The following is a 27892-nucleotide window of genomic DNA, read 5'->3' as shown; positions in this document are numbered from 1 at the left end:
GGGAATATATTCTGTGTAGGGATGAAGGTGTATATGGAGAGATTAGAAAAAGTTTAGTTTAAAAAGAAAATAAACCACTTTGAAAAATCGTGTAGCTGAGTCAATAGTTCATATTTATTTTTATTAATATTCTTAGTCTGTCTGAAATGTTTTCTGTTGTTAAACCACAGTTTATTAGTAATGCCTACACTAAATGATGTCTCCTTTGTTCCTGATCGCCTCTTGTTGCGGTGGGTATGTTAGTTATCAGTGCACCCATGTCTGTCCGTCTGTCACATATACAGTATCAGACACTTGAAAGAAATGGACAAGTTGGAAATTTCCGAGCTGAGCGTGAGTCCGTGAAGTGGATGAAAACTTCGTCAACAAGCCGCCAGTGAGCCGATTTGGCCCGGACTTGTTCCTCGTTTAGAATTGCCGGTTTACGCTGTACCATTACAACTTGGTAAAGATCTCCAGGAACAAAATTGTGCTGTACTACAGTAAGTGTCGGCTGATGTGGACGGTGTGTTTTATGTTTAACTGGGTCAGAGCTGAGTTCCTTGGCTGAGAGAGTGGAGAAGGACACTTCCATGCGGGGATAGATTATCGGCGCGTCTAACAAAAGACCCGCTCTCCTCCTCCTCCTCACTCCTGCCGCTCGGCCTGGCCTCGCGTGCGCTCACACCAGGACTCCGTTTCCACTATGGAGCTATAGTTTGATGTGTGTGTTCAGCCGGAATTATGGTGTGATATTTGGTTTCAGTGAGTTCATCCAGTTTCCCTTTTCTTTCTTTCAGAGTGGAAGCGGAGCTAAAATATGCCGCTACTCCACAGAAAAGCCTTCATCCGACAGAAACCACCGGCGGACCTGCGGCCGGATGAAGAAGTGTTTCTTTGTAAAATCACACACGAAATCTTCAGGACCTACGAGTAAGTAGCCCCCTCTCACCTGGCTCACCTGTTTGCTCTGCTAAAAGTAGTTTGGCAATGTTGTGTTTGACAGTTTGTGAAACTTCGAGATACAACAAAAACTAAGTTTTTTCTAGTTGAAAGTAAAATGTTCCGTTGGCTTTTAATGGGGTTTAAATGTCCCCCACCAGTTTGAAGTGGGTTAAAGCAGGTATCTAGCGCTGGTAGAGGACCACACGAGCCGGGGCAGGTGTAGCGTTGGCTAGCTAAAGTGAGCTAAAGCGGCGGTTAGCTCGGGGAGCTAGCAGTGAAGCTGTCAGTGGAGGCTAGCTCAGCAACTTTTAGCCGTTAGCAGATCGGCTGTCTGCGTTTAAGATCGTTAAACTGCTCTTCACGGCCTGTTAGAGGGAAGTTGAACCGGTTTTTATAACAGAAACGATGAGTATGAGCTCCATGTTTTTTTTAACAGGTGTTGCACTTTTACCTCAAACTGAAGAAAATGTCCCGCAACGAACTATAAACTTTATTTAACTGCATTGGACACTCGCTTCCCTCTTACTTTTCATCCTTGTTTACATTAAACTGCTCCGGAAAGATGAGTTGTGTGTTTACGTGGCTTCTGTTTTATTTGGTTTCAGATAAGGATTGTTGATGCTTGTCATTTTCTCAAAGATGAGATATAAATGTAGTCAGTAAATCTCAACAAATGAACGGTTTCTGTTACTGTTCTCTGAATTGATTAGAGCAGATCCGAAGCATCATGATCCATATCAGACTAGTGCACGTGTACATCATCTATATCGGGCTACTCAGGTACTGTGAGGTCTGCAGTCCTGTAGGTTTTCATTGTTTCTCTGCTCCAACACACCTGACTCAGATTAAATAGAAGTTCCGCACAATTTGAGTTAGGTGTGTTAGAGCAGAGAAAAAATGAAAACATGCAGGACTGTAGCTCTCCTGGGACCGAATTAAATAACCCTAATCCATAATGATGGACCTTTAGAGTGAATCCCCACCGTCCTCAGTGCTGCTATCATCCACCGGTGTGTCCTCTGTCGTTGATTTGGCTGTGTCAGAACACTACTGTGTATTTTTTTACATGACCAGTTTTATCCCACAGGATGCTCTGGTGAGAACTGTGAGGAAACAATATATTACTTCTGAAGTGGCTGCAAATTTTATTGACATTTTAAACTAAATTCTGTGGGGATTTGACCTGCATCATGTGGTTTTATTGTAGATAAGGCTTTAGTTGGACACGCCCCATTTCTTGACCCAGGCTTCGGGGCTTTTGTGTCAGACGTAACATCACTACTTCTCCCCTCAGTGAGTTCTTTGAGAGGACCATCCTCTGTAACAGTTTGGTGTGGAGCTGTGCCTTGACGGGGCGAGCGGGCCTCACTTACCTGGAGGCTGTAGAGAGTGAGCAGCGAGCGAAGCAGAGTCTCCAGACCTTCCCACAGTCCCTGGTGGTCCCCCTGCTCCACCTGGCTTCTCTGAGCCACCGCACAAGGTTGACGGAGCTCTGCGAGGACGTCTACACCTTCGTCAAAGACCGCTTCTTCCCCGGGGAGGTGGTGGACGTCAGTAGACGCAATGGAGCCAGGTACTCGGCAAAGTCTTCCTTTTTCCATTTTCAAATTTTCTATGTTGTTTCAAGCTCCACTTCTCACATTCGCTGGTCTAGTTAACCTTGGTTACAGGTACTGGTGTTTATTTTTTCTGTGTATCTCCAGTACTTACTACATACTTGGTGTATTTGTTGCAGGTACGTGTGTGAGATCCTGCAGGTGATCTCGCCTCTCTCCAGTGCTAATGGCGCGCAGTTTGCTAATGGCCACACCGGTCCTGCTGCCGTGGACGCCATCGTCATCAGTGACAGCGACGATGAAAGTGACACCTTTGAAAGTCCCACATCTCAGGCCAAAGGGTCAGTACATTATCCTGTCACAGCCATTAACTCTGGGTCACAGCTGCATCCTGGGATCTTGGTGATTATTGAAGACTGTTGTGGTGGTGTTTCCATAAACCTTCTCTTCAGGTTTTCATGGCAATTTTTTTCTGATTGTTGGGACTTAAGATTCCTGATTTTTACAGCAACTTTAAAAAAAGAGATAAGTTGTAGGGGTTTTTGGTTAGGTTTTTTTCCCTCTTACAAAGCAGAGTAAAGCTGAAACTTATTGTTCAAACCGTAAGCATGCATGTTTGCATAGATAATTAATAAATAAATAAAATTCTGCTTCTTCAAGAATGCACATCAGTTCTGTATGTTTTAACCTCCGTTATGATGATTCATGTCATCTAAGACCTTCTCTGGAGATGTTTTTCTGTAGAAAAATGTTTGTCTGATGAGGAATTTTGTTTGTCTTCCACTTTTAACATTGCTGCCCTACAAAACAGTTTACCTCCACTTTAATGTAGGACTCTTAGAGAGTTTAAATTATAGCTTCACAGCTTTCTCTTCTTCTTTTCATTGAGCAGGATAGACTCATCCGCCGTATTGCTGTTATGTACCGTTCAGTATTATCCAGGTCACATTTCTCTCTCACACATCTGCACTTTAAAAGTCCGAACCAGGAAGAAGCAGAGGAGCTCTGTGATTGTTCAGAGTTGCACTGAACGGCTAATCCAGCATTATCTCCTTCTTGTCTCTAATCTGCAAACTCTCCAGCCAGTCAGTCAGTTTGATGTTGACTCTTGTCTCTTGCTCTGTCCCTGTTTCTTTTCCTTTCTTCCCCTGATAATATCTTTATTTTAAGTTTGGAAACGTACGTAGTGGTGCTTTAAGCCTGCAATTCATCACCAGAATCATCAAAAGTTAACTGTGTAAATGCTAGAAAAGTGTTTGAAATTGGCTTTGAGAGATGAGGAGAATGAAGAACCTGTTGGACATGTTGGCTACACTGAAACGCAAATCCATTACTCACTGAAAATCGAGACGTCCACCGACTCTCCAGGTGTTCCAGATAGACGACCGACAGCTTGGTGCATAAAGTGATGGAAGCACATCTGTGTTTGTCTCTGCAGGAGAAAGAAACCTCTGAGTCCATCAGTGTTTAAATACAAAGTGAGGATGATGAAGGGCGAACAAAGCGAGCCGTTCACTGTCAAAGCCAATCAGATCAGGTGAGAAGAGATATCTGGGATCTGTTCTATCAACGAGGTTCTAAGATTTTTTTTTTTTTGTATTAAAAAATATTAAATATTAATTATTGATAAAGTTATATAAACTTTTCTGATAGCTTTTTAAAACAATAAAATTATTATTGTTATTAGTAGTAGTATATAATTTTTTTTCATTTAATTAATTTTATAAGCAATGTGATATATTCTAAATAAATAATGATGAATAATTAAATATTATAATTACCTTTTTTAAATTTGTTTACCTGATTTAACTAACCCTAACCATCATGTTAACAGGTGTTTATTCTTTTTTATCTGTAAATAGAAAAGCACAATGGTGAACACTCCTTGGTAACATCACAGTATGTAACACAGTGCGAGGGGAAAAAACAAGATTAAAAAAAAAAACCTATTGGATTCCAGACAGCAGACTAATAATAATGAAAGAAGAATAGATAAGTGGACAGTTCATACATTACAGCATAGTGTGGGTTTCCCCTCAGTGAGGCATCTTGCTATAGGTAGCCACCTCCTCTCAAAGACATTTAAATGTAATCGAGCAGTTAAAGCCTCCACTCTGTACACCTCCCTCAGCTGTGCTGTGCTACTGTAGGCGGCTGTGGATTCCTCCACTTTGTCATACTTTTCCTAGCATTCATTAAGAGTATGTGTAGCATGTGCTTCTGGTCTCTGTTGTACATGTGTTAAAGATTTAGATCGAAAACAAACTGTCTTGGGGGAAAAGTAAATTAATTTCCAGAACTTTATGTCTTGCTCTTTACTCCCTTCCAAAAAGCAAGCATCATAGGGCGATCCCATAATAGGCGCGAGTGGTTGCTACCCCCTCCACATTTTCTCCAGCAGCATATTGCAGTTGGATTATTAACAAATCTGGAAACCACTGAGGGCATCTTGAAGAACCTTGTCTTGACCCAGTCGAACTCCTTCGACGTTATTGTTAATACCATTATTACACCCAGTCAGTTTCCCACTCTCCATCCCCAATCATGTTTAACTCCCATTTATTTTTTTATTTAAAAAAAAAGTAGTGTCTGAAGTGTCCATTAACAGATATCTGTATATATGGAAAACATGCTTTCTGCTGGGTAGCTGATGTTTAATTATTTTAATAAAGTAAGTTTGTCCAGGATTTTAAAGGCTGATGTTGGGATCCCTACTAGGAGGTAGTGAAACAGGGACAAGCAACTGGGTAGTAGATTCATTTTAACAGCCTCTACCCAAAAGGGATGATGGTAGCAGATCCCATCTTGCCAGTTCATTTCTAAATATTTAAAATATTTTCTTTTATAGTTCGCCTGGTATAGTTGTGTTACTTGGGGAGTGAGTGTGATCCCTAAATATCAGAAAACCTGTTTAGATCTGGCTAGGCCGCATCCCAGACACCATCATCAGCTTTGATTTACTATGATTAACTTTATCTTGCCTGTTAATTGCTGGGATAGACTCCAGCTTCCCCAAGACCTTAACTGGACAAAGTGGTGCAGAAAATGAATGAACTTTATAACTGGGTACTACACCATATTCATTAAGATTCTGTAGGAGAGCCACGATTGAGTGGACGGGATTTTCAATAAATATGTTGTCCGCGTATAAGGCCATTTTATGTTGGTTCCCCCTCTTGTCTCTTATTTCTTGTATATGGGGGTTGCTTCTAATCAATTCTCCGAGGGGCTCAATGCTAAAAGCAAACAGGACTGGTGGAAGTGCATCCCCCTTCCTTGTCCCAATTCCCAAATTGAAGTATTGGACATTAACTCTGACTTTCTACCCAGTGTTCATATAAAACACTCCAATCCAACTCAAAGTTTAATAAAGTCCATATGAGCCAGTGTTTGCTCCAAAAATGTCCAGTCCTATCTGTCAAATGCTTTCTCAGCATCTAGTCTGAGAAACATTATGGAGTCCTTCAATGGGAAGCAACAGATTGTAGATTAAGAGCTTGTCTAACATTATTGGTGCCCTGCTGTCCAGTGCTGAACCCCGTTGCATCTGGGTTAACTAATTTCCAAATATGTATATCTCTGTATTCTATTTGCCAAGATAGAGGTCAAGATTTTTAAATCCTGACAAAGCAAACTTATAGGTTGATCCCTATGGGATACTTATAGGTATCCCATGTTAAATACAATAACCAGACGGGGGTTTAGAGAAAAACTTTCACTTCCATTTCAGTCGCTCACAGGAATAGTAACACAGAACTTCCTCAAAACCTTGTGCGTGCGCTGTGGCAGAAACATAACAATCTCCCCTTTTTTCTTTACTAAAAAAAAAAAAGTGCTGCTATTAACATGAAATATTGCAGTGTGTCTTATAGAACATACAGCAAAACAAAAATACAGTACAGACTGAATGAGGCATTGGAGTAACATTTAAAGTTTAAGTATGCATACACCTTTGCTAAGGGCTCTCAGGAGACCAAGGGCAGATGCCCACTTTTTGGTTGAGCAGTTGACGAGTTGTTCTTTGGTGGCTTACCAGACGATCTGCTGAATTGTCCCAGAGTGTATTAGCGCCTTCATGTTGCTGATCTCAAGACAGTCTTTTCTTAGTTACAGACTTTACTGCATCCAGAACAGAATGATTGTCTGTTACTCACACAATGGGTACATTTTAGCATGAGCAGTTACCAGCTGTGATTTCTGAATAGTGTTGCAAGAAAAACTGCACTGTTAACCCCATCTGCAAGCGCTAGAGTCTCTCCTGCTAATGTCGCACAACTCCTAATAGGTTTTGACTGCCAGGATATGGGTGAGAATTTTCCGTTTTCACCCATGAGCATGATGAAATGTCCACCCTGTGTACCACCATCAGAGGTTTCCCATGGAGGCATCACTGAACACTAGGGCTGCAACTAATGACTATTCTGATGGTCGATTAGTCACCGGCTATTAAAACGACTAGTCGACCAGTTGGGTTATGTATCTCACGATTATTATAAATGGATCTAATTTCACTTTCAGCTTTGAAATTTTGCATAAGGTTGTTAAGTCTGACGTGCCTCCTCTTTAAATGTTCGAGCTTTGCAGACGTACTTCTGTAGTACACAAGGTCTGCTTTAAAAATCTCACATGTATTTAATTTATTTTGTAAGTTTAACGTGAAATTATCCCAGACTTTTAACGTTCTCCGCCACCGTTTTCTTCCCTAGTCCGCCACCATATTTTTCCCCTGGCGGACTTCACTGCGCATGTGCAACTCTCAGCAGAGATTAAAAAAGAAGACGATGTCTCACTCTGTATTTTTTTCCCCTCTTTGTGCATGTGCATTGTGCAACTCTCAGCAGAGATAGGATTAGAAGACGATGTCTCACTAGGTAGTTTTTTTTTCCCCGACAATAGTCGACGGCTAAATTCGTTGTCTACTATTTTTATTGTCGACTAATCATTGCAGCCCTACTGAACACTACAAGTTTGAGGGAGCTTTTCTTTCCTAGGTACTGAAACCTCAACCTGACACTCCTTGATTTCAGTTTTCTAATGAGCTTGTTTGCACAATGTAGAGTTTGAACAGTAGAATGTTTAGTGCTAGATGCTAAGATAGAAATGTCACACATGTCTGGTCTGCTCTGCCTTGCAACCCACAATATCTGTCCTATCTTTGATTTTAGCATGTCTACTTTGTTGTTGCTTTACTATTGTTACACTCTGGGTTCAGCAAAATATAAATAAATAAAAAAAAAAAAAAACAACAAATGTAGCAGCCCAACAACACCACTGTAATAGGAGGGCAGTTTAACTTTGCCCCATTTAACAGGAAATTATTATAAGTAAAATAGAGACATTACTTTTTGCATAATATGCCAAGTTATTTCAAGGAAGGAAAAACCTGCAGTCGTCTTCTGCAAACAAGAGTTTTGCCACCTCGGTTGGCATCCTGTCTCTCCCACCTGTGTCTGGCCAGCTCTCGCTCCACTTTATCCTGTTCATTACTTCTGAACTAGATGTTCAAATCCTAAAATACCAGCACTGCGTCCATCACTATCTGGAAGTTTTTTTCCTCTGAGCCCATTGTCATCCTCAGCAGGCAGGGTATATGTGCTTTGCTTTAATATTTTTCTGTTTTAGCCGTTTAACAACGTATCTGATCTGAGCTCATTTCCTCTGCAGCTCACGTGAAAAGTTATTATCAAGGTAGATCTGCCTCTTACCCATCTTCACTGTGCGCTGTTTCCAGGCTTGCTGCGGGATCTGTTCCTTTACTCTGTATTCTGTGAATTTAATCACAATAGAGTGAAGGGGGGTCACTTTCTTTCAGTTTCGGCATAAGCACTCTGTGCGCCCGGTCAATCCTGATGTTATCTTCGAATTATGGCAGATCCGTCAGCTCCGTCTGCATTAGCTTATTAATAAAGGCCGCCATGTCTTTTCCCTTGCTTCCTTCAGGAACCTGATACAGCCTTAAGTTCTGCCCTCTCTCCTGATTCTGAAGGTCTTCACATTGTTCCACTAGTTCTGCCTCACACTGCAGTAGGAAGCAGAGGGTTTTTCCGTGGGCCGTGGTGGTCTCCTCTGTGGCTGCTATATGCTCTTCTGTGTCAACAACGCTCTTTTCTAGCTTTGTCAGTTGGGCACTCAAACCTTCAACTGATGTTTCAAGTCTTTATATGATTCCTTGGTTTGGCCTTTAAATTCCTTTACATCCATTCTCATCTGTTGGATGTCTCCTCATATTTCTTGGTTCAACTCAACAATAGCTTGCAGCATCTCCATATTTTTAGCCGCAGCTTTGCTAACTGTGTTTGCGCTAGCTGCGACAGGCTTAGCAGGCTTGCTAGCTCAAGTTGTTCCCGATGATTTTTCGTCCCCTTGTTTGTTTCTGAACTGATATCTGGAGAGTCTATCGACAGCTTTTGTCTTTGTGGTGATGTTGGGCATGTTTTTGCAGAGTTTTGTTGAAAATGTTGTTTGGCAAGTTGGTTAATTAGCAGAGCTCAAACTTTTGCATCTTACACAGACATGGTGCTGACAGAAGTCCCTAACAGGTGTTTTATCCCATACCTTCATATTTCCAGAGCAAATTATAATCCTAAATATTCATGAGTAATGTAGCTCTGTGGGGAAACCAGACTGAACTCCTGCAGCTGAAGCATGAAGGAAAACTGGCAAAAATGTAAATAAATTCCGACAGAGAGATTATGCACAGTGACATTTTTAACAACTATATTTCTTTATTCTGTTAGAATTGGATTGTTAACTGTGGGATGAGTTATAGAATAGAATAGAAATACTTTATTAATCCCTTCAGAGAGCCCTCAGGGAAATTTGGGTACCAGCAGCAATACAACACCAACAGTAAAGCAGGACAAGCACAAGACACAATATATACAGGTACAAAGCAAAATAGAGGCAAATAGAATGCAATAAATATAACAATAACAATAAGATAAGTTAATAAAACAATATAAACAAGCATTGCACACAGTAGAGGTGGAACTGTGCACTGATGACAGTGTGCAGGGGGTACTGGCATCATTCACAATAGCCAGTAGTCTTTTTTAGTGTTCTCCTCTCTGCCACTGGCACCAGGGAGTCCAGCTTTAGATTTAGATTTCCAGAGTTAGATTTAATGCAGATTTTTTTTTTTACTGCATATACGTTCATCAGCGTAAACTCGGCCCTGCTGGGAGCCCAGAACAGACACGGTATCTGTCATACCTCATCTGGCTCTGTGTGAGATCATCATTAGTTTAAGTCTAAAATTAGCAGCTGATGTGATGGTTTGATCTTTTCAGTCGTAGGAAATCCACTCTGTCAAGAGAGAGACTGAAGCTACTCTTCAAACAGCACTGTGAGCCTCAGAAAGGGATTGTTATACTCAAGGTGAGAACATCACTCACACCTTCACAGGTAAACCCCTCCACCTAAACCCTGCTCACCTCCATCAATCTTCCAGCCCGCCACCGTGAAGAAGTACCGGCTGACTGAGCAGACTTTCTCTCAGTTCTTCCCTGATGAGCCGCCCCTATTCCCCTTCAGCCCCCCTTCTAATGGAGAAGGACGCTGCTCACCTGGACAGGTACGTCCACTCAACTGATATTGTGTTCTAGTTTAAACCAGCTGTCCAAAAATCAGTATTCCTGAAAAATGTTGTTTTAAGTCGGGTCCACTGGCTGCGATGGAGAAGCTGAAGCTGCTGCAAAAGAGAGAAGAAATGGTAGCTGCAGCTCAGGACAAAGCTCGACTGAAGAGGGAAAAGGAGGAGGCCCAGGAGGCCAAGAGGAGGGAGAGGGAGGACAAGGACAAGATGAAGGAGGAGCAGAGGCGACGCTTTGAGGAAGAGAAGCAGAAGAAGAGAGAAGAGAAGGAGCGCCGGAAGCTGGAGAAAGACAGGGTGAGGCCATGAGCATAAATGTAAAAAAAATTTGTCAGATGAAACCAGCCTGTGTCAAGACATCTGAACCTGATCCACAGGAACGAGAGAAGCTAAAAGAGGAGAAAAAGAAGTATGCTGAACGACTGAAGCTGTGGAACAAACCCAGAGAAGACATGGAGTGTGAAGACCTGAAGGTCAGTGACACACCATCTCTCATCTTTGACATGGGATTAGTAAATTTAGTCAAACACAGCTGTTAATGTGGTAAAATGTGGTAAAACCTCCAACCTTAAAGCTTTGTGTTCTGGCCTCATTTGATGGCACAGTGACATCTATCATGCATATTTCTGGAGCCGAGTTTCGCTCCACACGCTAGCAAACAGATATAAACACAATGGCCGTTTCGAACGTGCATCATAACTGATTCAGCAAAGAAACGCAAGAAGATATTATCGGAGGAAGAGAGAAAACGAAAGAGAGAAAGGTACAGAACAAGAGTCAAGATAAGTCTTTTTTTTTTTTTTTCTTGTCCAGCATCATGACAGCAGAATGATGGTCTGGCTGCCGTGTTGTGCTGAACACATTTACTCTGTCAAGAGGAGCCTTATGGATATGGGGCTCCTTTTGAATCTTAAATGTTATTATTTATTATTATTTTAAAATATGTTTTTGCTTATAACTGCTGGACTGGGGAAACAGAAGGAAAACGTGCGTAGAGGAGAAATATGGAGAAAAAAGAGAGTGAGAACAAAACAAAAGGTAGAAAACAAACCACAACAGCTGCAATCAAAGCTAAAGAGAGAAACTAAACAGCTGCTACACCTGGAAAGAAGTAAGTAGGCTTCTAAGAAAACACAACAGACCATCTATAGGGGCCCCTGGGAGAAGAAAAACTGTCAAAATTAATTTGTTGATAGATTTTGGCACTACTGATTTCTTATTGTGAAGTGAGTGTCTCAAATGATGTGAAGTTTTATATAATTTGTTCTAAATGCTTTATTCACTTATTTTTCCATTGAGTATAAATTACGGGTCACATAAGGTCCTGAGAAACGGGCATCTAATGCCGTGCCAGGAAAGGGGAGTAAAGCTAGCACCTTATTGTAAGGCTGTTTTGATAGAGTTCTGGATGACTTTTATGGTAGCGGAAGCGAACTCACGAGAATGATGTAAACGTTCACGAAAGGAAGACACGAAATCTAACACGTTTTTCTTTGGAGAAGCATGTGTCTCTAATAGCTTTTCTTTTAATACTTTGAGGGGTCCTCGGGGTTTGTGCCCAAAAATAAGTTCGGTGGGACTAAACCCCAAGGAGTCCTGCGGAGCCCACGTGTGACAAATAAAGCCAATTGAACTCCTTCATCCTAATCCTTACCTTTACTAAAGTGATATTTCCTTAGCATCGCCTTTAGCGTCTGATGCCATCTTTCTAAAGTGCCTTGGCTTTCAGGATGGTAGGCGCTCGACATGACGTGCTGAATGTTTTTATTCATTAAGGGTTTGTTTCAATACCATTGTCATGAAGTTTGTTCCTTGGTCGGTTTGGATCACACGAGGAAGTTCGAAAGTTGAGAAGAATTTTATTAACGCTTTGATCACCGTGCGAGCCGTAATCCGGCTAAATGGAATAGCTTCTGGGTAGCGGGTTGCAGAACACATTAGGTTCAGCAAGAATACATTACCCGATTTAGTACAGGGTAACGGACCGACACAGTCCAAAATAAGTTTTTTAAAAGGTTCTCATAGGACAGGAATTGGATGTAGCGGAGCACGAGTGACTGGCTGGTTAGGTTTCCCCATCATTTGATAAGTATGACAGCTGTTGATGTACCTAATGACATCAGCTTTCATACCGAGCCAGAACAAGTGTTTCAGGACGCTCTGGTAGGTTTTATTGATTCCTATATGCCCCAACCAACTGTCATCGTGTGCCAAGTGCTTCACCTGTTGGCGGAACGACACCGGCACAACAATCTGATGTTCCTCATTCCAGTCTGCTTCAGGAATGAAAACTGGGCACCAACGTTGCATCAGCACACCATGCTGGATATAGAAACTACTAGCTGTAGTTGTTTGATTGGCACTCATTGGCACTTCTTTAAAAAACAACATTTGTGGGGTTGAATCCTGTTCCTGCGCGGCACCAAGCCGTGCACGAGTGATCGGGAGCTGAAAGTCAGCAGGGGGTGGTTAAAACCTCCTGAGCTTTTACGTCAGGGGTGTTTGCAGATGGAATACCATGGGAAGATGAAGAGGAGGTGGCAAAGGATGACACAAAGAAATGGTCAGATAAATCAGTTTCTGTATTTGCAGCTTCTCTTTGCTTGAGTAGGGGTTATCACACATGTTGGTATAATATCAGGTTCACTACCATCTTTTACGGGACTGTTTAAAATTTCCAGAGCAGGGATTACTCTGCTCCTTACTCCTTTTGGTTTTGGAGGAGAGTTTGGGTCTTTCTGCCTCAATCTCTGGCAATTTGCAATTAAATGGCTAGGTTTGTGGTAGTAAAAACATGCTCTCTCCTCTGGTTTTCATGTTTTCACAGCCCCAGCAACGTCTCTGGTAACAGGTTTCACAGGAGACTTCAAATCCATTTTATTGATTTGTTTCGGCCCCTTAACGTCGAAGTGGTCAGCTATTAGGGCCAAATCGTCCTTACGACACCATTCAATCTGTTCTGGAGTAGGATCCTCAATGAACCGCTCCAGATCAAAATGCACCATTATCAATTGCCTCAGTTCTCAACCAATGCTGCCACAAAGGAGATACACCCTACTTACCCCAACTATACACGCACAATCAGCAAAAACACACCTGTTTCAATTAAGAGCTCCTGGACGAGCCCCCATTATGTTACGACCCCGCAGGTCTAGGGGTGAAAAGGGTAGTAACACACTGCGGAATTAGGATACTTATAATAAAACGAGTTTATTTACAATACTAAATTAAAATATATACAACATAAACAAAACAGGAAATAAGGCCTTCAGTATACACAAAAGAAAAGAAGTATCACCAAAAAAGAAAGAACTCAGATTCGATACTACTTTACAGCACAAAAACATAATCAAGAAATGCAACTAAAGGTGTCTTGCACACAAGCGATTAATGGGTGAGAACATTTCTTAATGACCCTGCTGGACAAAGTGGGTCTTTAGTTGAGTGTCTCTCCCTGCCTTGTATGATGAGTGTCGGGAGGGTCACAGACTAACCCTGACAGAGCAGCAAACTGACCTTCAGTCTAATTCTTTCCAATTTTTCGCTTGCTATAACAGGGCATTTGATTCTTCAAATGAGGAAATTATAGTTGGCCCATAGAAAAATGCTTTCACTTGAAATTACTCCCAGCAATAAGAAATACATGCAATAGATTTTATTTTCTCTTTTATTATTATTTATTATAATTTTATGATGTTGTTTTCTATACAATAACTAACAGGCTCTGTTGGTTCCAAATTCATTATGTGCATTGTATTGGAATTTGACACCCTTGTACTTTTCAGATAAACTTACCTTGCCTAAAATCTGTAAGTTATGATTAATCCAATTAAAAATTTCAATAACCTGACAGCCCTTAAACCAGTTGTTCATAGCGCTCATTCTTGCTCGCACGCATGCACAGACATGTAGCAAAAGAGAAGGTGAGGTGGAAACAGATTAGTCCTAGTTCTCTCTTCTCTTAAATAACTTAGTTTAAATAAACGAGATTGAGCTGAATAATTTCAAATGTTTGCTTTAAAGCTGTCTTAGTGGGGGACTGAAGAACAATAGATCAACACACAGGTGTGTATTTAATTTGGCAGATCAGAAAATGTGTGTTTGAATGCTGCCTGCTGCACACTTTTCATACACCCCGATGTCTGACTCCACCGACCACTACAACCCCGCGACACTATCCCCTCACTGGTGCCAGGGGTGCACCACAACCTGGTCTGTGGAAAACACTGAAATTGATCCAACAACTTATCAAGTTCTGCTCACTGGCACATTCATTAGAATCAGGTGTTTTCAAACAGGGAAACATCTAAATCTGGCAGGACAGCAGCCCTTTAGGACTGAACTTGTCCACCCCTGGTTTGACTTGAATCAGAAATATTCCAGTTTGGAACGATTCATTCTTGATGTTCTTCTTTGTATGTTTGTTCCATCAGGATCTACCCAGTCCAGTTCCAGTGAGAACTCGTCTTCCACCAGAGCTCTTTGGAGAAGCGCTCATGGTCCTTGAGTTCCTACAGGCATTTGGTGAGGCCTTCGACCTCAAGGATGAGTTCCCTGAAGGTGTCACTCTGGGTGAGAACATTTCTTAATGGCCCTGCTGGACAAAGTGGGTCTTTACATTTGTTCTGGTTCTATAGGATGATCCTAAAAGCTTGGACAGGTCACTACTATACAACAAGGTCCAAAAAGTATGGTTCATCAGTTTGAGAATCATTAGGAGTAATATTCCTTTTGTTCTGTGTATTTATGTGCAATGAACAATTGACCCGCTAATTTCATATTTAAGATGAAACTTCATCAGATGTTGTGCACGCAGTGATGTCAGTGTCTTTAAATGCCAAATGTGATGTCAACATTTTTGTACTTTCCTTGCACCTCAATCAGCTGTTCATTAAATAAGTCTCATAAAAAGACAAGTAGGGTAGAGAAAAGTGAGCAGGCAAAGCAGGAGAAGCTCTGCCCGACTTTCCGTACAGCAGAGCTCTTCAAAATCAGACGTACTTTATAAATCCCAGACGGGGAAATTTCAGTGTCACAGCAGCATCATAAAATGACTGAGAGAAAAGAAAGAATGAAATTACTGTTAGATAAAAAAAAATACTATATACAGGACATGCTTATTAGATATCCAGGTCAAAAATAGAAAAGATAAGAGAAGTAAAAGAAAAAAATGTCATTTAATTATAAAAAGTAGGGTGGTACATGAAGAAAAAACTGCCATTTGGTAAAACTACATTACATGTTTGCCTTAAAAAACATATATTTAAAAAAAATAAAAATCCTGGAGGAAACCCAGCAGTAGCATAAATAAGAAAGGAGGAAAAAGTGTAATTGTGTGAATGCTGTCAATGCTTAATGAGTGGTCCCAACAGGCTCCTCTAAAGACAGGGTGGCTGATTCTGACAGATTCTGTCTCCACAGAGGTTCTGGAGGAGGCTCTGGTAGGTTCTGATCCTGAAGGTCCTCTCTGTGAGCTGCTCTTCTTCTTTTTGACGGCCATCTTTCAGGCCCTGGATGAAGAACAAGAAGAGGTGGCCAAAGATCAAGCTGGAGGTCAGTCCCTCTCTCACGCACACACAGAATGGGCATTTTTGTGGGGTACAATAATCCACATCACGTCTGAATGTATAATACTGGATGGACTCCACTTTTTATTGGTTAAGCTGACTGATGTGTTAAATATGTCCGTTCTTGCAGACCTGTGGGAGTCACTGGATGATGACTCGGATGCAACGCGCTCAGCTCTGAGCGCCGTCGCCTCATTGGCTGCAGCCTGGCCTCAGCTCCATCAGGGGTGTAGTCTCAAACAGTTGGACCTTGACAGCTGCACACTGTCAGAAATCCTGCGCCTGCACATCCTAGGGTCTGGCGCTGACTGTAACCATGGCAACGCCAAGTTTCGTTACCAGAAGCAGGGAGGGTTTATGGTGACGGATGATCCGTGTGTGGAGCTGCGGCTGGCTGAACCAGCGCTGCTGAAGAAGCTGACGTGTACGCCCGTGTACGACCTCACAGCAGGTCAGAACAACTTCCGGTCTGAGTGTTTGTAGTTTAAAATGGGTTTGGTCATGGTTCCAGTTTGATGGTAACTGGCCATCACTTCATCTTGCAGCAGTTAGCTTTGTGGAGGTAGACGTAGAAGTAAGCTGTGAAGGAATGAATTTGAAACGTGTCGGAATGGAGGTTTGTTTTTGTCTGCAGGGGAGAAGCTGAAGATCCTACAGGCCCTGCTGGGGAAACTGCTGACTTTAGCATCTAGCAGGGATCTGATTGAAGACTGTGTGGAGGAGCAGAGGACAGCAAGACAGGAACTGAGAGAGGTCCGAGCTGAGCAACACCGCAGAGAGAGGGAGGAGGCTGCACACAGGTCTGTGTATGCAAAACGCAAACACACACCATGTGAAGCTATGTGGTGTTTTCATTATGTTCCACACACTACACACAGGTAGTATCTCCAGTGTGGACACACTGCTTCAGTGTAAGCATGAAAGATGAGGATGTGCTCCTATCTGTGCTAGATCTTCCTTCAGCCCATAACTACACGTGTCACTTTACTGACTTGATTTGGAAACAAATGTAACGTCAGGTTTTCTAGGACTAAAGTTCATATGATGCCCCATAGAGTTGGTCTAACATTGAAACTTGATGTTTTTCTGATATCTGTCAGGGTTCGTCTTCGGAGAGAGGAGAAGCTGAGGGACCAAGAACAGAGACTAAAAGAGAAGGAAGACAAACTGAAGGAACAGGAGGCAAAGGACAGACTCCAAACTAATGGGTAGGAGGGGGAAAAAACTTAAGAAAAAATAATTATTAAATAGCACTGAGGTGTTTTTAGGTCAGTACACTTTTTTTTTTTTTTTTTTTTTTACCTCACTCAGAGTTTCTAATACCAATACAGCAGTGATGCAGTGTAATAAATTATACTTTAGAGCCTGATATCTGCTCTTTCCTCAGTGAAACTCCTGCAGAACATCAGATTGAGGATGAGGAGGACAATGATTCATCCAACAAGATGATGACGAAAGGTAAAACTTTAGGCCTGAAGCCAAAATGATCAGATGTTTGCTTCAGTTTGTGAGGTTTTCTTTAATGCCGGATTACTGTAGTCTTCTTCCTGGTTTCTAGATAAATATGTTCACATCAACCCTCTGCAGAAAACTGAGAGAAATCAGACTGTTTTTGGTTCCAGAGTGAAATGTGATCACTGTGTTTCTCCTGTTCTCTGCAGCGAAAGACGAGCAGAAGGAAAAAGATCAGACAAACTCCGACTCCAAACTTCTGTCAGGCCCTCCTCCCAGCCTGAGTCCAGAGGAGCAAGAGAAAGAACAGGAGAGGGTGAGACCAGTAGACACTGACTCATCTGATCGTCTCTGTACAAATGCTGACTTATCAGACTTCCAGTAGATCTTTGAACATGAAGACAATGGATCAGACACTTTGAGCCCCTGTTCAGTTTGAGATCTGATCCATCTGTCTGATCCTGGCAGGTTCGAGAACTGCAGGAGCGGATCCAAAAGGCAGCCGCCTGTACCTGCCTGCTGCCTCTAGGCCGAGACCGGATGTACCGCAGATACTGGATCCTCCCCTCTGCCTCTGTGCTGTTTGTGGAAGATGACTGCTTCGGTCTGACTGAAGACATGCTGCAGCCGCGCCCGAAGCCTGCTGACAACTCTGCAAGCAAGATGGAAGATGAGGAAATGGTCAAGAATGATCCAGGTGGAGAAAGGTGGGTGCTTCAGTAAAAACTCTGCATTTAGAAAACTTTTAACGATGAATAAACCTTTCTCTCTTTGATAACCGGACAGTACTGGCTCAAGCCCAGCTCCCCACCACACCTTCAGTCCACCGGTCAGCCGACCCAACCAGTGGTCCTTCTACAGCTCACTGGAAGAGATCGATCAGCTGATCGAGGCTTTGAACCCGCGAGGTCACAGAGAGAGCAGCCTGAGGGAGGCGCTGCTGCAGGAGAGAGATAGACTCCAGCAGCTGCTGCACAACTGTGACCACAACAAATACACACACACAGGTAAACATACAGGTGAATAAAATTGAGTGGACAACTACACACAGTTATGACACAAAAAGGCAAAAATCTCCAAACTCACTGATATAAAAAAAAGCTGCCTGTAAAAACCAGCAGTGTTCCCTCTGACACCTGTCCTGTTTGTCCAGGTGATCCCAGGTTTTCTCAGACAAGTCCCGAATCCAGCGCTGCAGCTGAGACTGTGATGGAGGTCAGGCTGAGAGACCTGCTGTTGGACATAGAGGACCGTATCCACCAGGGAACTCTGGGAACTTTGAAGGTATTTGAAGCTGCTGACAGTGACACCTGACAGGTAGACTCAGGTGAAGCAGCACTCACTCTGCTTTCTTTCTGTTAAGGTGATGGACAGACAGGTATGGCGGTCGGCACTGGAAGCAGGAAACTACGAGCTGCTAGGCTCTGATGGCAGAGAGAATTCCAGGATGAACAGGCAGGTGGAAGCCATGGAGGTGGACTCTGCCCACCTGAGAGGCAAAGACAGGTGCACTGACATGTCGAGATTGTAACCTAAGCCAATAACATAGGGTGATCTGTACAGGTGTGAAACACGCCTTCCTCGTGTGTTTATGTGACAGGCTGCAGGAGGTGAAGTCTGATGGATTTGGGACCAGCGGTAGTGGGACTCCTCAGGTGGTTAGCAGCTCCATACGGATCCTGGCTCAGGCCCTCGGTCACATTGAGCAAGGCATTGAGAGACGGTTCCTCAAAGCTCCACTAGGTGGGTCCTTTCTTAGTTCTCCTAGATTAGTTCTCAATCTGATCCTCATCTGTTCCTGATCTGATTTGTTTCCGGTCTGATCCTCATCTGTTCCTGATCTGATTTGTTTCTGGTCTGATCCTCATCTGTTCTCAATCTAATCCTCATCTGTTCCTGATCTGATTTGTTTCCGGTCTGATCCTCATCTGTTCCTGATCTGATTTGTTTCCGGTCTGATCCTCATCTGTTCCTGATCTGATTTGTTCCCGGTCTGATCCTCATCTGTTCCTGATCTGATTTGTTTCCGGTCTGATCCTCATCTGTTCCCAATCTAATCCTCATCTGTTCCTGATCTGATTTGTTTCCGGTCTGATCCTCATCTGTTCTCAATCTGATCATCTGTTCCCAGTCTGATCCCCATCTGTTCCTGGTCTGTTTCTGATGCATTTCTGATCTGACCCTGATCACTTCTTGACCTTTCCTGATCTTATCCTGAACATCTCAGCATAAATTTACTGGTGGAAGGAAACATGACTTTATTCACTTATAACCATTCATCTGCAGGTGAGGAAGACTCAAAAAAAGACCAGAAGATGAAGAAGAACAAGAAGAAAGAGGAGGACCAGGCTAGTGATGGTACAACTTCATGTCTTCCAGTTACAGGAATTAAAATTCAGCTGAATTCCAGTTTTTGTCTGTTTCTATCCGTTGAGTTATAAATTGATATCCTGGTGTTGGTGAAGTAAACAGTGAGTGAAGTTCAGACTCGTGTTTCTGTCAGACGGCGGCAGCGACAGCGGTCGGGTCATTAAGACGGTGTTGGAGCGATGGAGGGAGTCTCTGCAGTCCTGCTCCAGCCTCTCTCAGGTTAGAATCTCCCTGATCCACAAAGTTCCTAGAATCTTTTATCTGCCTCAGAACGGGGCTCCAGATCGGGTATCTACTGTTGTTTTGTGTCTCCAGGTGTTTGTCCACCTGTCCAGTCTGGAGCGGAGCATCCTGTGGTCCCGTTCAATCCTCAACGCTCGCTGTCGCATCTGCAGACGCAAAGGAGACGCTGACAACATGCTGCTGTGTGATGGCTGTAGTCGAGGACACCACACCCACTGCCTGAGGCCTCGTTTGAAGGTAAACTTGGCCAGGTTGGCTTATTTAAAAAGTTAGATTTAAAATGACACAGACAATGAGGGTGAGGCACATTTAAATATAGCCCCCTAATATGGTAAAGAAGCAGATTAAATTTAATGAGGATAGCACATATTGTTAATGACTGAATTATTAATCATGACAAAGAAACTCTCAGATTGACCTAGGCCTCACAAGGACTAGGACATGTGTGGCCTTTCTGCTGAATAGAAAAATAGTTTTTCTAAGTGTCTTATCTTTTAAACCATGGCACCTTCTGCTTAGTCAGCTGTACCATCGAAACAGACCGGTTGTCTAACAACTACTGTTTCCGAATCAGTTTTCAGACACTGCAGTACTGAATCTGGAGGTTCAACAACAATGATTGAACATATAGAACCTATAACATTCATCAGTTGTAACACGTATGACCTATCTATGTCCATGACCTGGCTAAAAAACTTGCTAACATTTACACGTGGTAATTCTCCTGAGTCGGTATATCTATAGCCTCCAACAATTGATCAGATCATAAGTGTCGTCAGGGATAGAAGAGATAGGTAACAAGCTGCCGTATACATTAGAATTATGGCAATGCCATAATAATACAAGCACACCCTTTCAAAGATCAATAAACTTTAATTTCTAATAAACATTTACATTGGAACTGGAAGAAATTTTAATTAAAACAATGAATAGAATGGACTCTGTTTCATTAACAATGAATGAAAACCAAACACAACTAAAAACTATAAGTATGATAGAAAATAAAGTCTCTGTTCTGTAAAAAAAAATTTGCTCTTCAAATATATTAAAAAAAAAATAAAATTAAACATGGGGCTCAGACAGGGAAAACCGGTAGTTTGTACCATTGTGTTTAAAAAACACTAGGAAAAAAAAAAAAAAAAAAACTGTGCGTCATTGCTGTTTATGAAGCTGAAATATCTCCCTCATCACTGCGTGTCAGACTGATCTATGAGCAGTGATCGAACCGCTGCTGCGTTTTTCCCACACCGGCCCAAAAGTAATGCGGCCCACTGGGAATCCTCCCGAACCTCTCGATTAGCTGATTGATGGGTATTTCAGCATGAGAAGTCGAAGGTTTAGCGCGTCTCACAGCCGATGCGTGAGAGTTGGCAGCCATGTAAAACAAATTCGGCCTACCGGCCTGCACAGGTTAACTGCTTCACCACGGTCCTGTGCTGCAACATGCTGCTATCAAGTATGACACGAGAGAGATCACTCCGCAAGAAACCAGAACGTTCAGTCCAGATACTCCATAGTGAAACCTGTTGTCATACACAGTCTATGGTAAAGTAAGACAGAAAGGAAAAAAAAAAGATTGCAGCTGGCAAACTTTTCACACTCATTTTTTCTTACCGTGCAATTAATTGACTTATTGCTTATCGCGACAGGCCTAACTATGAGATATTTGAAGGCCTCTGGGCAATAATAAAATAGATGAGGTGGCACTGCTGGCAGCTACACAACCCCCCACCCAAAAAAGGAATAGCTGCTAAAGAAGAAAGCAGCAAGCTCTTCAGAACTTACATCTCACTCTACTGTTCCTGTTTCAAACAACCATTTACTGCTCCAAATAATTATTCAAGAATAACTTAGCACCTCTGGCAGAATGGATCAGGATTCTTAAAGGGAAAAAGAAGCTGGGTATATAAAACAATTACCTGCGCGTCTTCCACACACAAATGCAGGCTAACCATGTACTATAATCGTTTTAAACACATGGCAGCATGGTGTCAATAAACCAGCGTCTGGGACTCCTACCATGTAGTGACAAGTCATGGCAGAAATAGTTATTAACACCAGCTGATTTTAAGAACTGCATGTAGTTCTTCAGATAGTTTTTCCGTTTAGACAGATTTTGACGAGATTAGTCCCGCTATGGAGACTAGTCCGTAGGTTTAGGAAGATTGTGGATGTACCTGCGTGCCTCCTTCACTGAGCTGATTCATTGTCTGCTGCCACCAGGTAAGGTGAGGCAAAGCCAGGCGGGGTAGAGAAAGGCCAGTTTCAGACCCCTGTTTTAAAGCTCTGTCATCACGACTTTATATTCCACCTGCTGGTTTACGACTTCGGGGCTGTAATCTTCCAAAATTAAAATCTGCTTGCCTCGGAACTTAAACTTTCCTCTTTGCTGCGCCCCTCTGATAAGTTCCTTCACCTGGTATCAATGCAGACAAAGAATCACCATCTTGAGTTTAGTGTTTTTGCGTAGAACAGCGCAAGTGTTATCCAGGTCTAGGACCCGCTGGCTGAGGTCTTCTGTGGTGAGTTCAAGTGAGGAGAGGCGTTGGTCGTGGTCTTCAACTGAAGGTGTGTTTCATCAAGCTTAGATTCCAGTTGGTTAAATGAGACTTTGAATTCTGTAACTAACTCCTCTGTTTTTCAAGAAGCTTGGTGATGGCCTCCAGCGTTAACCTAGCATCTTCCTTCCTGTTCGATTTCACATTTTTTGCCACCATTATAAAAAAAAATAAGCACTGGTTGGGAGGCTTGTTAAACAGGGAACAAAGAAAAAACAGAAAACTATTAAATAAGAACAGAGGGCTGAGTCAAAACAAAGGTTTGTTACATGTGCGTCTACATACTTCAGTATGTTTTCCTCTCTTTAATAAACATGGAAAGGTTTTTTTTCTTAGGTTGGGGTTGAACCCTAAAAGGAGATTGTAAAAACAAGATTTGTAAATATATGTTTTGAACAAAAATATATTGTGTTGATGTGATTAATATATTTTCCACTGTCTAAACTGAAAGAAGCCGCTTCACCTTTAAAGATGAGCATGATCTTTGTTGACAACCTCACTGTGTTTCAGTCGGTTCCAGAGGGAGACTGGTTCTGTCCGGACTGTCGACCCAAACAAAGATCCAGCCGTATTCCGTCCCGACAGCGATCTTCTATCAATGAGGATGAAGAAGAGGAAGAGGAGGAAGAGGACGATGAAGAGTCTGAAGAGGAGGAGGAAGAGGATGAAGAAGAGGTGGAGGAGGTGGTAATTAGGTAAGTCTGAATCTTCTTTTTTTTTTCATCAGTTCCCCAATCAAACAGCAGCTTGACTCGTTTCACTGCTGCAGCACCAAAAAGATCCAGACTCAGCCGCCCAGAGGGAAGAACCAGCAGCCCACTTCCAGGAACAGCACTCCTTCATCAGGGAAAACCTCTTCATCCTCCAGGTGAGTCTTCTAACCTGATCCTGATCAGAGTTTATTACAGTCCAGACCATGCTTCACTAACTTTACAAACACAGATCCTCGGGGACAAAGTCCGCTCCACCTCCATCGAAGGCAAACGTGACAACCCAGGGTAAAGGTCTGGCCCGCTCAGGGAGCCGGAGCAGCGCTCGCCTGAGCCACGAGATCCTGGCACCAAACACCAGAACCTCCCCAGGTCAAAGTGAGAGTCTCAAGAGGACGGCAACAGGTACAAAATTAAACCTCCACCAGATGGAAAATGTTCAGAAACCAGACCTGTTGGCATAGAAACGTCAGACCAACAACCAATAAGCAAGTCTGTCTAAACTTAAAGTTGCCTTCCGTCTTTGGTTACTATTTACTCCTCAGCAGGTTGTTGGTAGGTGGACCTGCTCGCATCAGGTCTCGGGTCAGGTTGTTGGTAGGTGGACTTGCTCGGATCAGGGGCCTCATTCTTAAAACTGTGTAGCAAAGCAAGCTACAGGTGGTGTACGTAGGGAAAAAGGAAATGCAGCGCGAAAAAACCTCCAGATTTATAACAGCGCACACACACATCCCACACCTGTTTCTGTTCATAAATCAAAATAATCAAGTTTGTGCACGTGAGGGAGCGCCCTGCCCCGCCCACATGGTGGCTATAAAAGGTCAGGTGAACGCCTATAATAAATACTCATATCATTTCCATGATGGCTTTTGAGGGGAAAAGAGGGAACAAGCGGATTTTGTCGGAATGTGAGACTGAGATCCTGATGCACCACGTTGGAAAACTAGAAAAGGTTTTATTTGATACTTTTTGCTGCCCTTTTGGCCAGGACTCCCCTGCAAAAGAGGTTTTTAATCTCAATGGAACTTTCCTGGTTAAATAAAGGTTAAATAAATAAATAAAAATCCCCAGGGTCATAAAAGCAGAGGAAGGCTGCAGGTGCAGATGCTGTCAACGCAGCGTCAGAGGGAAGACATGCCAAAGGCATCGGATGCCGGTAATTTAGTCCTTTGTTTTAATTTATAAAAAGATCTCAGATACAACTGAGATTGCTAGCAGTTTATTTAGTGTTTAATAATATTTCTTTCTAGTTCCTGTGTGTTCTAGCTGGGTGGGTGGGGCTGCAGCTGTGGTTGGAGAGTGTGAGGCCAGAGACTCCACCCAGCACTGCACCAGCCATGTCCTCAGAGGATGTCCTGCAGATGCAGAGGGACACCATCACTGTTATTAACCAGGAGTTGCAGGAGATAAAGACCGTGTGGAAACTGGGACAACACTTAAAAAGATAAATAAAATAAAAGGGACTCCTACCTCCCCTACCTCTACGTGTTTCCTAAGCGGGGCATCACTTCCAGACCTCCAGCCTCCAGTCTGCATCCCACTCTGCTACTCTGAATGGCTGAAGCTACTTTCCACATGTTCTTTTACTGACTGCTACATGTTGGGATGACTTCATTAGAAAGGCATTTTAGCCGGTTCCGTCTGGAAGGAACCGGTTGCCAGAAACCCAGTGTTGTGAGCACTTGCAGCACTGTAACGCCGGGCCCAAAGCATCACAGAGGTCTGAGAGTACAGCACACGGTAGTCGAAATCGGGTCATGAACCATGCAGTAAGTATTGCTGGTCCCCCCAAAAAATCTGCTCACTCCGAAGTCTCATGCCATATCATCCAGCAGAGCTAAATAAACATCTTTATGCACTGGGATGCCTTTCTATATCCATCCATCAATTTCCTGAATAGCTACAGGTGGGGGAATTGTAGCCTGACTGACAAGCATGTTTCCACGAGGACAATGTCATTTTAATAGTGATTATTATTGATCTGTCTGTTGGCAGCAGATTGTATTTAGCCTGAATGTATTTTAACATGCAAGTTTTGTTGTTTTAACATCTCCCTTTCTCTAGTAAATCCTGATTTTTTTTGTGTGTGTGTTTTTGTTTTGTGAGTGTGCACTCTTAGGAATATTTATATTAAATATCTCTTTACTCATGAATTTATTTCTGTGAAAGGTAAAATTTGATTTTGCACAAATGTCTCACATTTCTCATCACTTCCTTTGTTTTAATCTGTACCATTAGTGTTGCAGTTTACCGTTTCTCCCTGTTTTGTGGATATGCCAGTCAGAGTAGCTGTGGATGTAGGGACAAGTTTGGTTTTTATAAATCCCAAAAGTTGACTGGAATTGGCATATGCCTTTTTTTGTGCGTATGCCAGCTTTATAAATGAGGCCCCAGGTCTCTGGTCGGGTCATTGATAGATGGACTTGCTCGGTTCAGATCTCATGTCAGGTAGTTGGTATGTGGACCTGCTCGCATCAGGTCTCGGGTCAGGTTGTTTGTAGGTGGACTTGCTCGGCTCAGGTCTGAGGTCTGGTCCTCTGAACCAAACCCTGCTGTTGGATCAAGATCTATAAAACCACACAGAATCAGTGTTTGTCCTCTGCTGGTGTCTCAGATGCTGGATCACCAAAACCATCCAGAACCGTCCTCCCAGTCTCCTCGTCCTCCTCCAGTCGGCGTTCCTCTGGGAGGAACCAAGGCGTCCATGAGCTGTCGGCCTGTGAGCAGCTGACCGTTGAACTGGTCAGACATGAGGACAGCTGGCCCTTCATGAAGCTGGTGTCCAGAACTCAGGTGGTGATGAGTTTGTTTTCTTTTTGTTGTTTATATTTACTTGCCCCCATAAGTCTGGATCCAGGTCAGAGGAAACCTCTGAACACTTGTGACAGTGTCGTCTGTAGCTCATGATCTTCATCTGTGTGCAGGTTCCTGATTACTATGACATCATCAAGAAGCCGATCGCTCTGAGCACCATCAGAGAGAAGGTGAACAACTATGAATATCAGACGGCAGGTAAGACTCCATCACGCGGTCATCGTCTTGCAGCTGTCAGCACTGATATGTTATCTGTGAGACGTCGGCCCCGACATTGGCTCAGAGCAGTCGGCCCAAAATCGGCTCCAGCTTAACTTGTACTAAATGATTGTGTCTGCAGGAGAGTACATCTCAGATGTGGAGCTGATGTTCTCCAACTGCCTCCAATATAACCCTCGTCACACCAACGAGGCCAAGGCAGGACGTCGCCTGCAACAGTTCTTCCACTCTGAACTCAGCAGACTCGGCCTATCAGACCGAAGCACCACCCCACCTGCCAAACGCTCCAGACAGTGAACCAAACACACCCTATCATCTCATTCCGTCCACTTCGCTGCAGCCTGGTTGCTCCAGAGGTGAAGAAGTTATTTTACCCTAGGACCGACTCTTTGTGACCTCTGGCCTCCGTAAGGGAGCTGCTGGTGTCAGAAATGTTTCAGAGTCTAAACTTAGAAAGTTTTGAACCATAAGCTCCACCCCCTCACCTGTTCACCTGAGCAGAGCTTCACTGTAAAGGAAATCAGAGTTGCAGCTACTTGGAGTTCAGTCATGTAGAGAAATAGGTTTTTCTTGCTGCTGTTCAGGGCATTTCTCCCCGGTCTGTCCACACAGACGGGGACACGTAGCAGACCTGTTGGACACATGGACCTTTGGTGCTGTAGAACCAGTAAGAGTCCCGGCTAATTTCACCTCATGTTGTCTTTCATCCAAGCAAAAACCACTGAAGAATCTTTGCACTGATGGTGAAAAGACGACTCAGATGAAGCCGTTGATGTTTCCTCAGGGACAAATTTTTATTTAAATTTTTTTTTTTAATCAGTTCAGCTGGTTTTTTACAGAAGTTAGAACCCCCACGAGGCTGCAGGATCTCCGGGTTTGTCATCTGGACGACAAAGAGCCAGAAGAGGTTGTGTGTGTATGAAGCTTTTTTTTCTGTTCGGTTGCTGTCTGAACAAAAATCTTACACTTGAGTGAATTCAACCAGAATCTGTCAACAAGTTCTCTTTTGTAATACAAAACAAACATGGCTGCCTCGTCACATAACCAGGTCTCCTCCTCAGGTGATGATATGACCAGATCAAGTAAACGCTAAATCACTTCCTGGTCAGCAATTTTATTCTGCTGTTGGTTTTGTTTTTGTGTTTTCTGTTTTGTTTTCTTCCCCCTCCAGGTGAAGTCATTTATTAGATGTTGTGGTTGACCAATCACTTGCTGTTTGTTCTCAGGTTGAAAAAGAGCCGTTTAAATATTCTCTTCCTCAGTGGACAGTCTGAGTTCCTTAAATCTGACCATCTGGTGTCTTCCTCAGAATGAACAATATTAAATGTTCAGATGTAAAGTTAGTCTGCTCCCCGCCCCAGAAAAAGGTGTTGGAAGTGGAAATGTTGGATGTGTTCGGTTCAGATTTGTGTTGAAACATTTCATCAAATGTTTGACTTTTCTAGACAACTTCAGCTGAAATGTCTAAGACAGAAATAAAAATGTGTGAAATGACAAAGAAAATGCATTCCTCTGCTGGAACTTGTCACACCCACCAGGAGGCAATGCTTCATCTCCAGAGGACGTCCATGTCGAGCTGGAGCTGCTGTAGCCTCTGATCTGTAGTTTTTGTATTTTTTGACTACTGCAATTTTTTGTCTTTAATTTGTTTTTGGACAGTCTTCAGTCATTTAACTCTTACGCTGTGTGAGTGTGTGTGTTAGTGGATGGATGTCAGCTGGAGACACTACACTGGAGCTGTTACAGCCCACCCTTCCCCCTCTGCTCTGTATTTATTTAGTTCAAGTCTCTGCGTTGTCTTTATTTATGACCACTAGCTGCCCTCAGCGTCCCAATGTCCTCTCATCTGTTTGTTGTTCTGTTAAAATAAATTCAAGTTTTATAATCA

At 42.9% G+C, this 27892-nt stretch overlaps 1 protein-coding gene across 1 annotated transcript; it reads left to right on the top strand.

The window, feature by feature from the left end:
- The first annotated feature begins 331 nt into the window (after positions 1-331).
- On the top strand, positions 332-27892 carry baz1a (bromodomain adjacent to zinc finger domain, 1A). The gene is made up of 30 exons (XM_041971889.1): positions 332-482; positions 780-912; positions 2219-2497; positions 2660-2821; positions 3919-4017; positions 9770-9857; positions 9931-10053; positions 10135-10368; positions 10449-10544; positions 14505-14643; positions 15493-15624; positions 15769-16089; positions 16273-16438; positions 16739-16846; positions 17026-17096; positions 17300-17406; positions 17559-17797; positions 17877-18097; positions 18244-18374; positions 18454-18596; positions 18691-18833; positions 19377-19448; positions 19594-19679; positions 19776-19940; positions 22772-22956; positions 23031-23129; positions 23204-23376; positions 25586-25764; positions 25896-25983; positions 26126-27892. Exons 2-30 carry the CDS (start codon positions 800-802, stop codon positions 26299-26301), a joined length of 4338 nt encoding a protein of 1445 aa, XP_041827823.1. The 5' UTR covers positions 332-482; positions 780-799; the 3' UTR covers positions 26302-27892.

Source organism: Melanotaenia boesemani, chromosome 20, assembly GCF_017639745.1.
Source record: "Melanotaenia boesemani isolate fMelBoe1 chromosome 20, fMelBoe1.pri, whole genome shotgun sequence".
Taxonomy (NCBI): Eukaryota; Metazoa; Chordata; class Actinopteri; order Atheriniformes; family Melanotaeniidae; genus Melanotaenia; species Melanotaenia boesemani.
Note: the sequence above shows the minus strand (reverse complement) of the source record. Positions and strands in the feature narration are given on the sequence as shown.

Bases quoted from the DNA above. Each gene is read 5' to 3' on its own strand.
- baz1a (XM_041971889.1), top strand. From the start codon at position 800: ATGCCGCTACTCCACAGAAAAGCCTTCATCCGACAGAAACCACCGGCG. The intron at 9,858-9,930 runs GTGAGAACATCA...TCAATCTTCCAG, and splicing joins AAGGGATTGTTATACTCAAG to CCCGCCACCGTGAAGAAGTA. The intron at 10,369-10,448 runs GTGAGGCCATGA...CCTGATCCACAG, and splicing joins GGAAGCTGGAGAAAGACAGG to GAACGAGAGAAGCTAAAAGA.